This window comes from Lynx canadensis, chromosome F1 (genome assembly GCF_007474595.2).
Source record: "Lynx canadensis isolate LIC74 chromosome F1, mLynCan4.pri.v2, whole genome shotgun sequence".
Lineage (NCBI taxonomy): Eukaryota > Metazoa > Chordata > Mammalia > Carnivora > Felidae > Lynx > Lynx canadensis.
Window position 1 is genome coordinate 14,229,757 of NC_044319.2, and position 13,820 is coordinate 14,243,576.

The 13,820-nt window shown below is 37.8% G+C and overlaps 1 protein-coding gene across 4 annotated transcripts in view; it reads left to right on the top strand.

The window, feature by feature from the left end:
• DNM3 (dynamin 3) overlaps window positions 1–13,820 on the top strand; it is a 551,444-nt gene that overhangs the window by 283,852 nt on the left and 253,772 nt on the right. For all 4 annotated transcript variants that reach the window (XM_030302287.1, XM_030302289.1, XM_030302290.1 and 1 more), the window contains one exon: window positions 11,192–11,305. In XM_030302287.1, coding sequence (XP_030158147.1) covers window positions 11,192–11,305 — 114 coding nt within the window. The remainder of the gene's footprint in view (window positions 1–11,191; window positions 11,306–13,820) is intronic.

The window sequence follows — 13,820 nt, forward strand, 5'->3', positions numbered from 1 at the left end:
CTGGGATTTTTATGGTTTCAGGTCTTACATTTTGGTCTTTAATTCATTTTTTAAATATTTATTTTTGAGAGAGAGAGAGAGAGAGAGAGAGAGAGAGAGTAAACAGGGGAAAGGCAGAGAGAAAGGGAGACACAGAATCTGAAGCAGGCTCCAGGCTCTGAGCTGTCAGCGCAGAGCCTGATGCGGGGCTTGAATTTATGAACCCCGAGGTCATGACCTGGGCCTAAGTTGGAGGCTTAACTGACTGAACCACCCAGGCACCCCGGTCTTTGAGTTTATTTTTGCATATGGTTTGAGAAAGTGGTCCAGTTTCATTCTTTTGTATGTTGCTGTCTAGTTTTCCCAATACCGTTTTTTGAAGAGACTGTCTTTTTCCAATTGGTATTCTTCCTTCTTTGTCGTAGATTAATTGATCATAAAAGTATTGGTTTATTTCTGGGCTCTCTTCTATTCCACTGATCTGTGTGTCTATTTTTGTTCCAGTATCATACTGTTTTGATTACTACTTCCTGTACCCTTTTGTAGCTGTGGCCATTGACTACAACAGACATTTAGGGGTATCGGGAAGAGAGAGGGTAGACAGAGGAAACCTTTCTGGTTTCAGCCCTACCAGGCTGTCAAACAGTTTTTTTCTAGTTGTTTGTGAACCTATAAATTTACTGGGGGTAGATTCTCTCCCTAAGAAGTTATTCTTGCCACTGTGCACTTAGCCACCAAGCGCAAAGCCATCTGTGCACGTAGTCTGAGAAAAGGGCACTGAAACATTGCTGTCTGTTGCAGTGTTCAGGACTCCGCAGTGGTGGCAACCCTAGTCCCCAGGTCTTAGTTGAGTTCCCTCCCTCTACTGTGCAGTGTATTCAAAATCTCAGAATTTTTCCTATGCCTTTGTGTTTCCCTTCCTGCCTCTTGTTACATCATTTCTTGATCTCAAAGCCCTGGCCTTGTAAGGAGACTTTCTCATGCCTGTATAATTAATCCAGAGCAGGCTTGTGAACTTGTGCTGCCATGAAGGGTGACCCTTGAGTCTGTAAATAAGCCACACGAGTCAAGGTTAGTTCTCTACAGTTTGCCCTGACCTCAGATAAAGAATGGCATTGAGGGAAGCTCATTGAACACTTCCTACCTCCCACCTGGGGCCTGAACCTGGTAAATTAAAGCTAGAACCTCAAGAGGGCTCTGTGATACACATGGGCCTCAGCTGCCTTACAGTTTAGAAGTAGTAAATTGAATTCTCCCTCTTGAGGCCTACTAGGGCCTATATGCAGAAAGACTCTTTTCCCTAATATTGAATCCTTGCCTCAGGCACACCTGCTTAGAAAAATCTTTGCCAGCCAAATTCAAGAAGACTATATCCTGAAGATGCCTGTGCTTGCAAAGGCACATCTCTTCCAGCCAGCTGAGCAACTGGCCTGGCCTGTGCCTTTGCTGGGCCCATGTGTTTGTGAAGCATTTACCCAGATAGGCCCGGCGGTGTATATACACTACCCTTACAGAAGCAGCTACTCCTCTGTGGGTAAAGCCTATATATAAGCTTTTATAATCAGCCAACATCAAAATATGGAGCAGTTGATGATATGCAAACTTTTCTTAGGCTGCAACAGTTAAAAGCCAGCTGCAGAGCTGAGAAAAACTTGTATGGTTTACCATAAGCCAAGGCCAAGGTTAAAACGCCCTGCTCACAAAAGTTCAAGGCCCAAAGCCTTGGCCACATTAGAAGTTTTCCACATGTACTTTTTTTTTCTCCCCATAATTTTATTCCTTGTATGTGTATTAATTTTATGATCCAGGGTGCTGGCCAGATGCTGAGGTCCGAACTCATTCCTGACATATAAGTTTTGCCATCCCTGACAAAGCCTGAGTTCTTATAGCATGGAGGGGACTGGCTAGAGTAGGAACTCTCTAGAGTAGGCTTGCCGCTAAGAGAGGGCCTGGGCTGTTCTTCTCTCCCCATTGCTGGTCTTGCAGTTGCTTTCACAGTTTCTGTGTTTGGCAAAAGGAGCTTGGGTGATATTTTATGGCAACAATTTTTTTAAATGGTTGAATTCAAGCCTTACAAATATGAACACGCCCTTTCAGCTCTGAAGGTCCCTTCTAGTCATGTAATTATGAGCCTTCTTGCTCTTGTTTACTTGGACGCTCAAAACAGAATTTGATGTTCAAACACCAAGAGGCTGAAAATGGTTACTCTACCGAATGTTGGTAGATTTTTTTTTGTAATTTTAAATTTGAATGCAAAATTAACGTATCTTTCTCTATGAAAATAATCTACAATCAACCCCATTTGTCTTGTCATTCGGTTCAAATGTTATTATTTTATTTAGTCTTTGTCTTCTTTTTCTCCCATATTTTCCTTTGTCTTGTTCTTTTAATTTCCTCTCACATTCTTACCTCTTATATTCTGACCATTTTTCCTGAATGCTTGCCTTTTCCTATCTTTTTCTGCTGCTTTACCTTGATTTCGTGATTTCTCTCACCCCTCAATTCTTTTGTGAAAGAGTACTTTAGGAATTGCCTTTCCTTGATTCTTATTTTGAACTGTCATTGGGAAGACAAAAAGCCCATTTGTGGCAAATATGCTTCCTTTTCCAGAAAGGGCTGGAAGTGGGCCAGAGCTTCTTAAATATTTTATGACAGCAACTTAACTTGCTGACAGCATTCGGTACTGACACACTTCCATGGGTGCCTGTGAAGGGATGTGGGCCATGTGCATTCACAACATGCTAGCTGTCATTCTCTCTTTTTTTTTCTCCAAATGAGAAAGCCTATTGCAATGCAATGACTGTCATTTCATAGAATGTAATATCTAATTATTTTTGTCAATTCTTTGCAAATTTCATTTTAACTGTGATTAGTAACTCATAATATCCATATAGCACAATTGAATATATCCACTGGACCAAATCATGTTTTCTAAGTATCCTATTTAGCTATAACATTCAGCACTTCTAGAAATAGTGGTGCATCCTTGAGAGATTAATCCAATGGTGCCAGTAGGATCAGGCCAGTTATTACTTCACATCATCTTAAATCCCCAAAACTCCATTCGTGTCTTCACTTACATGGTGTGCACATTTTTTTAAACCTCCTTAGCATCTCCAGTCTCTTCATCTTTCCATTTTCTACCTTTCTATTAGGCCCCTCCTGGTCTCATTTCTCTGCCTGGGCTGGATTGAATGGATGATCACCTGAAGTAGTCCTTTGCCCAAATCTTCAGCATCTTTACACCCATGTACTTAGATCACGTGGACCTAGAAATTCAGAACGCTAGATCAATTTCCATTTATCTTCTCTTTTTGTACTTCTAGTGTGTAGAGCACTGCTGGCGATGATAATAAAACTATGCACATTGTATCCCTGCAATCTATGGCCTTCATTCTCAGCTTTCCACCATTTGTTTTAAAGAATTTATTTTTTTATTTTTATTTTTAAAATTTTTAATGTTTATTTATTTTTTATTTGTTTTAATTTTTTTAAGTTTATTTATTCTCAGAGTGAGAGTGAGTGGGATACTGGTGCAGAGAGAGAGAGAGAGAGAGGGGAGAGAGTGAGGATCCCAAGTAGGCTCTGCACTGTCAGTGCAGAGCCTGATGTGGGGCCCAAACTCACAAACCATGAGACCACAGCTTGAGCCAAAATCAAGAGTCGGATGCCTAATTGGCTGAGCCACCCAGGTGCCCCAAGAATTTGTGTTTTTAGAGAACTTTTAGGTTTACAACAAAATGGAGTCAAGGTACAGAGATTCTTCATACACCCTCTGCCTCCACGTATCCGTAGCCTCCCCTATTACCATATAACTCATCAGATTTTTTTTTTTTTAACCAGGGATGAATGTACATCCTCACGCAACATACATAGTTACCTTAGGGTTCACTCTCAGAGTTGTACATTGTATGGGTTTGGAAAAAGGTATAATGATATATATATCCTTCATTATAATAGCACACAAATTCGTTTTAACCCTAAAAATCCTCTGTGCTCTGCCTATTCATCACTTCCCCCACCCTTACCCTCATCCCTGACAATAGCTGATTTTTTTTATTGTCTCCATAGTTTTGCCTTTTCTAGAATATTCCATTGTTGAAATCATATACTCTATAGCCTTTTAATTTATTTTATTATTTTATTTTTTAACATGTTTTTTTTAAATATGAAATTTGTTGTCAAATTGGTTTCCACTCAACACCCAGTGCTCATCCCAACAGGTGCCCTCCTCAGTGCCCATCACCCTCTTTCCCCTCCCTCCCACCTCCCATCAACCCTCAATTTATTCTCAGTCTTTAAGAGTCTCTTATGGTTTGGCTCCCCCCTCTCTAACCTTTTTTTTCCTTCCCCCTCACCCTGCCATGGTCTTCTGTTAAGTTTCTCAGGATCCACATAAGAGTAAAAACATATGGTGTCTGTCTTTCTCTGGATGACTTATTTCACTTAGCATAACACTCTCCACTTCCATCCACGTTGCTACAAAAGGCCAGATTTCATTCTTTCTCATTGCCACATAGTACTCCATTGTGTATATAAACCACAATTTCTTTATCCATTCATCAGTTGATGGACATTTAGGCTCTTTCCATAATTTGGCTGTTGTTGAAAGTGCTGCTATAAACATTGGGATACAAGTGCCCCCATGCATCAGCACTCCTGTATCCCTTGGGAAAATTCCTACCAGTGTCTATAGCTTTTTTAGATTGGCTTATTTTACCTAGTAAAACGCATCTCGATTTCCTTTATGTCTTTTCATGGCATGATACCTCATTCTTTTTAGTGCTGAATAAGATTCCACGATCTAGATGTACCATGGTGTGTTTATCCACTCATCTACTGAAGGACATCTCATTTACTTCCAAATTTTGGCAATTGTGAACAAAGCTGCTATAAACATGCATGTGTGTCCATAAGTTTTTAACTCCTTTTGGTGAATACTAAGGATCACGATTTCTGGATCACATGGTAAGAATATATTTAGTTTCATAAGAGACTGCCAAACTGTCTTCCAAAGTGGCTGTACCATTTTGCATTCCTGCCAGCAAAGGTATGGGAGTTCCTGGTGTTCCACATCCTGCATTTGTGGTTGTTAGTTTTCTGGATTTGGGGCATTTTTATTAGGTGTGTAGTGGTATCTCATTGTTTGAATTTGCATTTCCCTGATGGCATACGATATGGAGGATCTTTCTGTATGCTTATTTGCCATTTGTATGAGGCATCTATTAAAGTCTTTGGCCCATTTTTTAATCAGATTGTGTGTTTTCTTATTATTGAGTTTTAATATTTGAGTTTTGTATATTTTAGATAACTGTCCTTTATCACATAGGTTTTTTGCAAATATTTTCTCCCAATCCGTGACTTGCCTTCTAATTCTCTTGAAATTGTCTTTTACAGAGCAGATGTTTTTTAATTTTAATGATTTCAACTTATCAGTTATTTACTTCATGGGTTATGTCTTTGGTGCTGTATCTAGAAAGGCATCACTATACCCAAAATCATCTAGATTTTTTCTCCTATGTTATCTTTTATGAATTCTGTAGTGCTGTGTTTTGTCAGCCATATTTTACTAACTCTTGTTATGTTCACTCTCTTTCAATTACTGAGGAATTGTTTCATGCTCTCATTAAGCCTTCTTTCCAACTTCTCACCCTCACTCTCCTACAGATAATTTAGTCTCTGCTCTTATCAAGAGAAATGGGAAGATCAAATATAACCTTCCCAAACTTTCTACCCTTTTCCTCACAAAGGACGCACATCTGCCCTTACTCTCCCAACCTCTCCAGGTTCACAAGATGAGGTAGTCCCATTTCTGTTCAAGGACAGTCCCTTTCTGTACTCTTTATGCTTCATTCCTCTTCTTTATATTATTTTTTTTATATCACCAATCTCTTATTCTGTACTGTTATTTCTCTTCAACCAATAAATATGCTCAGTACTTGACTATCCTTAAAAAAAAAAAAAAAAGAATCCAAAACAACAATAAAATAGCAGCAGCAGCAACAATGCCACCACCTCCTTTGCTCCTGTGTCTGATTTTAACTGTCTTTCATCCTCCTCTGGACAGAGATCTTTTCAATTATTGTCTCCATTTTTTACTTCCCATTTACCTTTCAATCCAATGAACTCTGATTTATCCTGTCACAGCACTGCAACCGGCATGGCTGAAGACACCATGATGTCTGCATTGCACTTTACACATCCCTCTCTGTGTTGAATTTGACACTTCCAACTACACTGTCCTTGAAGTTCTCCTTGCCTTTGGCCTCCATGACCTTATTGCTATTATTTCTCTGACATTCCTTTTCAGGCTCTTTTCTGACCTCTTCTTAAATGTTGGTATTTCTCCAGGATTCCACTGTGAGCCACTGCTATTTCACTCAAAGTTTTAACTGACATATCTGTATCTATCTATATCTGCCTATATCTATATCATCTATCTATGTCTATATCTATATATCTGTATTTATATCCAGATGTAGGACTTGGAAGTCTTCATTTCTACTCCTAACATTGCCATTTTGCTTCAGAGGTCGGGTCCCTTCTATGTGTGTTTTCTATAGGTACATCAAATTCAACATGACCTTGGCTGAATTTATCCTCAACTCCTCTACTTTCCAACACTTGGCTCTTCTCCTCTGTTCCTTATAGGTTGGTAGCCCCAAGAGTTTCAAAATCATTTTAGAACCGCACAACGTCCAATAAAAATATAATGTAAACCACATTTGTAATTTAAACTTTTCTGACAGCCACATTAAAAAATAAAATGAGGGGTGCCTGGGTGGTTAAGTCAGTTAAGTGTCTAACTTCAGCTCAGGTCATATCTCATGGTTCATGAGTTGGAAGCCCGTGCCAGTCTCTGTGCTGACAGCTCAGAGCCTGGAGCCTGCCTCAGATTCTGTGTCTCCTTCTCTCTCTGCCCCTCCCCAACTCACGCTGTGTGTCTATCTCTCAAAAAATGATAAACATTGAAAAAACTTTTTTAAATAAACTGAAACAGTGGAATGAATACTAAAAACCAATTTTATTTAACCTAATGTATTCAACATAATATTATTTCAATATATGATAAATCTTAAAACAGTTACGAGGTTTTTGTTTTTGTTTTTGATACTAAGTTCTCAAAATCTAGGTTGCATTTTACACTTCTTGAACACCTGAACTGAAACTAGTCACTAGGGCCCAATGACCATGTGTGGCTACTGTAAAGTACAGTTCTAGAGTCTTTACATTCACTAATCTCTCTCTCATCTAGTTATAATTCCTGTTGATTTTATTTCATGGGTATTTCGCCAGTAAGCTTATTTATTTTCATCCTTACTACATCATGGCTTTAGTTCACACCTTGGTCATTTCTCATTTAAGTTATTGCAATAGCTTACATAATCTAGTTTCTCTGTCTTGGAGAGAGTGCAAATCCACTAGAATGAAGGAGGATATAGTAGAATAACTCCTTATATGTACTTTTATCTAGAAAATAAGAAAGCAATTCGGACCTATTAATATTTAATATACATATTGATGCCAGCACCCTTGCTCTGTATTTTTGAGAAGTAATAATAAAATGGGAACGTAAGACATAAAGTACATTTTCCCCACAAAATAAAAAACTTTTAGTATGGTTGATTTTATCTTCATGCAGACTTTCAAATTTCTCTGTATATTTCTATATGATGTACATAATTTATTAATACAATGGTTACATATAATTTAAAAATAAATTTATATATGTACTTGAAATTTATTTTAGTACTGCCAGGAGGAGTGAGATCAGTAAAATTTAGAGTCTCATGGAACTGGATCCACTCTGACTTTACCCTACCTGCCTCCCCGACCTCAACTTCTTCATCCCCACCACACATTTTCTGTATTAAGTGGCTCTTTCATATTTTGTTCCTGTTTGTTCTTCACACAGATAAACAAATTCCAGTAAAACCTTAGTTTGTGAGTATAATTCATTCTGGAAACATGCTTGTAATCCAAAGTGCTTATGTATCAAAGCGAATTTCCCCATAAGAAATAATGGAAATCCAGGTAATTCGTTTCACAACCCAAAAGTATTTACATAAAAATTATTATAATACCATAATATAATACAAAATAATAAAGAAAATACAAAATGTAAAGAAAAATAAACAAGTTAACCTGTGCTTACCTTTGAAAACCTTCATGGCTGGTGTGAGGGAGACGAGAGAGGAGGGTTATTATGTAGGACAACTTTCACTATCACTAACAGATCAGTGCTATCTATTGCTTCAATGGAGTCTTTTTCTTTTCGTGCAGCTTTAACAAGGAGCCTATCCAATGACACTTGCTCTTGCCTCCTTTAGAGGATTTCACGGAAATGTGACATTACATTGTCATTAAACAGGTTCATCGCTCGCACTGCTCCAACTTTATTTGGGTGGTGCTTTTCTACAAAATTTTGCACCGTTCCCCACATTTTACACATTTCCCTAATCTCATTTGAAGTGAGGGATTCCTCCATCTTTTTCTCCTCTTCCTCTGTAGACGAGATGCAGATGTAGACTTCTTATAAAATCTTGCAATTTTAGCCACTCACATACCTCATTTGTACTGCTCAATGATTTCCTTAACTTCCACTGTAATCATCTTCTTACCGCCTTTCTTTTCCACCTTTTCCTGCATGGAGGCCATTGCATACGTTTGCATGGATGTTGACTACAGTACAGTATTAATAAACTCTTGTCATATATTGTATTTAATGTAACTGGCAATAAGGCAGCAGAGGAAAGGGTCTATGTCTGCAGGCAACCTGACCTAGAATGAAGTAAAGTATCCCTAAGGTTACTCTTGTACGGAAAAGCAAAGGACCTTCTATAGGTCCTTTGAAGTGACAAAAAATACACTAGTTCCAGTTGTGGGCACCTTCTAATGTTCTGAAAAATCACTGATTTCTGCCAAACACCATGGCCTGAGACCAAGCATCTGAGCATGGGAGATGATCACCCACAATTCCACAACAAGAGAGAGAGAGAGAAGAAGCGTTGGCTCAGTTATGATCATGTGACATTCAGCATCACGTACTACTTGTATTGCAAGACACTGCTCTTTATCAAGTTAAAATTTATTAGAAATGTTTGCTCGTCTTGCAGAATACTTGCTGGACAAGTTACTTGCAAACCAAGGTTTTACTGTACTCCCTGACCTGGCATTCTGTTTCTCTTCCAGGCTCTTCTGAGATACCATTTCTTCAAAGAAAGCCTATGACAACTTCCTAAATTGTGTCAAGTGCCCCTTCCCTTGCTTGACATACATTTCTTATTATACTATTAGATTGAAATTAAATCTTTATGGATCTGCCTTCTCTACTAAGCTGTAAGATTCGTGAGGCAAGGATTGTGGCATCATCATATTTTTTCACCTTGACATATGATAGGTTCTTTAGAAATGTTCACTGCACTACTTTCATGCCTTTCCTTGTTGGATACAGCCTGTCCTACCAGGAGTGAAATAGCGATTTGCTCATTGCAATTTATGGAGTAACTGAAAGACTTCCATTCTATCCAAAGATGCATGAAAGCATACTTTCATTTTAGTACTGTGATTAGTATGCTATTTGTAAGAACCTCATAGGGTCGATAACAATGTTAGTGTGAAATAATTTGACCACTTGCTTCTTACTAGAAATTAGATGAGATTACTTGCTGTAGGAGAGTGAAGTTTTGACTGTATGTGTACAAGCAGTGGCCATCAAACTTCACTATGAATAATAATCACCCTGGACACATGTTTAAGTGTAGACTTCTGGGGTTTCATATGTACATATTCTGATTCATTTGGACTGGGGGTGGCCCAAGAATCTGTGTTTTAGAAAAGCATCCCGATGGTTATAATATAGTCGGTAGAAACCATACTTTGAGAAGTATTATTTCTTTCTTTCTAAAGTAGAGAGTAAGAGGCAGGAGTAATTTTGAACAATTGAGAGAACTGCCTTAGTCAGAGATGGAGTGAGGTTCTGTGTAGAGGTTTACAGAAGTTACAGAGCATTAGAAAGGAGAATGGACACCTGGGAAAGCTGAAGCAGGGAATCAAGGGTGGCAAGGACTGAGGGTGTGGAGAGAGTCTTGAAGATCAAGAATAACAACTTTGCCTTATTTCACAATTTTCCCTAGGATTGACTTTTCTTCTTTAGCAAGAAAACTTATTATCAATAATTTTAAAAAATCTATTCAGGTAATTCATCTTCATTTAGGAACTGACACTCAGTAGTCATTAAATAAGTAAATTTTTTGCTATTTCAGGGTCTCTAGGATGTTGATTAATTTAGGTATAGGATGATTATTGATATTTAGAACAGTGTCATGTAACTCCATACAGTATTTCATTTTTGGTTCTATGACAACAAAAACTATCTGGCATAGGGGAGATGGTTATCTGTGCCCTGTGAAAAAGCAGAACTTAGCTTTGCAACTCTGAGAAAAAGTTAGATTTTCACTTAAAAGCCATTTATAAATAATTTCTATCAGAGCTATAATCTAAGTTATTAATATGTTTTAAAATTTAAAAGCTGTTTATAGGTTTTTATGAGGATGCTACATGCTTTTTAGCATGACAAATAACAACCAGAAGTAGATGGATAAATCTAGATCATTAAGAAGCTCCAAACTTTTAGTTTTTGCTTATTGTTTCAGCTTTCTTGAACCTCATTCAGTTTTATTTAGAGTGGTGAACTGTTAACAAGGAACTAATTGGTTGACTTGAGTTTCTTCTTTTTACCATTTGGTGGCCAGTCTCTGGTGAAAAATCCTAATGAGATGCAAACCAGACAAACAAATGGACCAGTGGACTGGGAGGGGAGAGAGAGGCAGTGGGCCTGGAGAGTTTATTATTGTTCACCCAATCAACTAAATATGTTTTAATTATAGCAGCAATGCCATAAATAGGCTGAGCACAAGCCTATTAGTCTGCCTCATTCAATTCTTTTCTGTTTCAGTTGCTTTGCTTCCACCATCCATATAAGTCTGCAATTTTAGTTTTGTCCATTTGATGGGAGAGATTTCCCTCTGGTTATCTGTAGTTTGGGAAGATAAATTGTCTTAAATAGCTCAATAGAGGGTGAGCTTTGGGGAAACAATGTTGTTCTTAGTGCAATTTATATCTTGTTTTTAACTCCACTTAGTACAAGACCTATGCTCTCGATTGGTTCACATTAAATTCAACATCTCTGCCAATCTGTGCTCTCTTGTAGGTGATTCGTAAGGGATGGTTAACCATCAGCAACATTGGCATCATGAAAGGAGGCTCTAAGGGATACTGGTTCGTCCTTACTGCTGAAAGCTTGTCCTGGTACAAAGATGACGAGGTAAGTCACAGAGAATCACAATTATTTTATTAAAGTGTTTCCAATTTCCAATTAATTGATATTATTGTGATGTACAGTTCCAAGACATGAGTGATTCTCTTTCAGTAAGACATAGCTTGGGGTGTTTGAAGAACCATTGTTTTTTCTTCATAGATTCTTAATTTATAATATTCCCCTCAAATTTCTTTTATTGCTCTGGTATAGTCACATGTTTGCTAACCCGAAGAAATGGAGTTAGGGGTCAGTAGTTGGAAATTTCCTTCTTTGTAATAATGATGAGATACTGATATAGGGACAATTTTCATTAAATAATGTGTTGAAAAAACCCAGGGATATAGAGCATCTTAAGAATGAAATTAATAGCACTGATACAGAGTTAATAAAGAATTTTGGAATTGTTGGCTGTGACATCTGTTTCAAATGGCAGGCTTTTGAAAATGTCCAAATCAATAGTCTTCAAGCAAGCCCCAGGTAATTGTTTATATGAATTTTGTTGTTTGAAAATTTGATATCTATGTAAAAGCCTGAATTATGGTAATTATGTTCTCTGGCTCATGTTAGATGTTAATCATTTTGGCCCTGTGACTTACTACTCATTTTAATCTGGTAGCTTTAAAAGTGCAAAAAGTCCTATCAATCTTGTGGACCCATTAGAGTGCTATCAAGTGATACTGCTAAATTTGGGAGGTCATGGATGAAATTAAACTATGTTTTGGAAATTTTAAGAGCTCTGGTCTGACCTGAGCTATTTTTGGTGCTTATAATGCAGTCCACAAACATTAGATAAGAATACTTTGTGATGTAGAAAGCTATTTACAGGTAAGATTGCCTCAATTTTGTTTGGCTGTAAAGGGCATGTATTTCAGAGTTAAAAGTCTTTCCAATCCTGGCTTGGTATTCTTTTTGAAAGTCCTACAAGGTGCCTTTGTCAGTTGTTAGAGTTCAAGTTTCTTGTCTTACATAGTTCTTTCTGCTTCCTAAGTACTTTGTGAACAATAGTATATTAATCAGATGATCAGTTGATGGCCACTAAGTTTTCTTCAGTAAGGGAAATAGAATATTATAGAAATGTACAGAAACAATTTTTACACAAAAGCTTTACAATATTTTTTTATGTCATATATTTCACTGACTTCAGTCAAACATGGAGTGGTTGTTGTAAGGGTCTGAGGATTAGCAATGGTTTCTTTCCTTTGCTGGCTGCTCAGATAGCCCTGTCATTCCGTGGAAAGCTCCAGTCTTCAAAGACCACAGCTTCGGGAGCTCTGAGATGCCTGTCTAGATAGAAAAATCAGTAAATAGAGTGTCTTCTTCTTTTGTGTTCATTTGCCTTAAGAGATCTTCTCTTAGATACATTTTGTTTCCAAGGACTTAGAGGATTATTTATGTACATTTAAATTCATATTGGTTTGGAAGCTTTTATCAGTTATTCTGGGGAAAGCAAAAGATTTTGCTGAGGATTCATAATAATAATAGCTGGTGTTTTTTTATAGGTTAAAACACCTATATATGGTCCTATATGGACTCATTCAGTCCACATTGTAACCCTAAGGATAAGTGCTGTTGTTATCCCCATTTTTCAGAGAAAAGTAAACAAACAAAAAAAAAACCCCAACTATTCAAAAAGTCCTTTCTGTAGGACTCAGTTTCCCTTATTGCAGAATACTTGGTGTTTGTGAGCATAACTAACTTCCCAAGGTCACATAGCTAGTTGGTGGCAAAGCAGAAATTCAAACTCAGGCTATCTGGCTTCTGAGCTCATGTCTTCAATCACAAGTGTATGCAAGAATCCCAGAGATGCTGCAGTTGTCCAAGTCAACCTTATCCCACAGAGGTTTTATTTAGACAAGTTCCAGGCATATTGGCATTGACCTTTTTGTGGGTGTTAGTATGAGGGGCTCTGAAGATAATAGGAGTAGCTACTGTTATTGGAATATGGCTTTGGGGTTCTCTTGTCTGGCTATGTGGGCACTGAAACAAGGCCATTGGAAGGCACGTGATGCCCCCTGTAGGGAAGAAGAATCTTTGAGAGCTTTGTAAGTTAATGATCAGTAGTCATCCCTTCCATTCCTCTAGAAACTCAAGATAACTTTTTACAAAATCTCTGCTGCTGAAGCTCCCTCATGAGCATTTGCTTACAACAAATAGAAAATACATGTGTGCAATTATAATACTAACTGAGTGCTGGAGACATTTTATTAAAGGTATTTGGGCATGGGGCGGTGGGATGGGAATGACCCTTGAAATATGATGGAGTGATCTGGATGAAGAAAGTTTAGGAGAGGATTGTTTTCTTAGTTTAGTCGATTTCAAAAAAGAGAAAATGACAAAGTTGCTGCTTTGTGGAATGAACAAATAGACAAATAATGCAATGGTAAGTGCTCTGAAGAAAATAAAATGGGGTAGTGAGCTAGAAAGTGATGGGGGAAGAACCTGTAGATTGGGTGTTTGGGAGGAAGTAACATCGAATTAGAGGCTGGGATGATGAGCTGTGTAGAAAATTTTATCGAAGAAA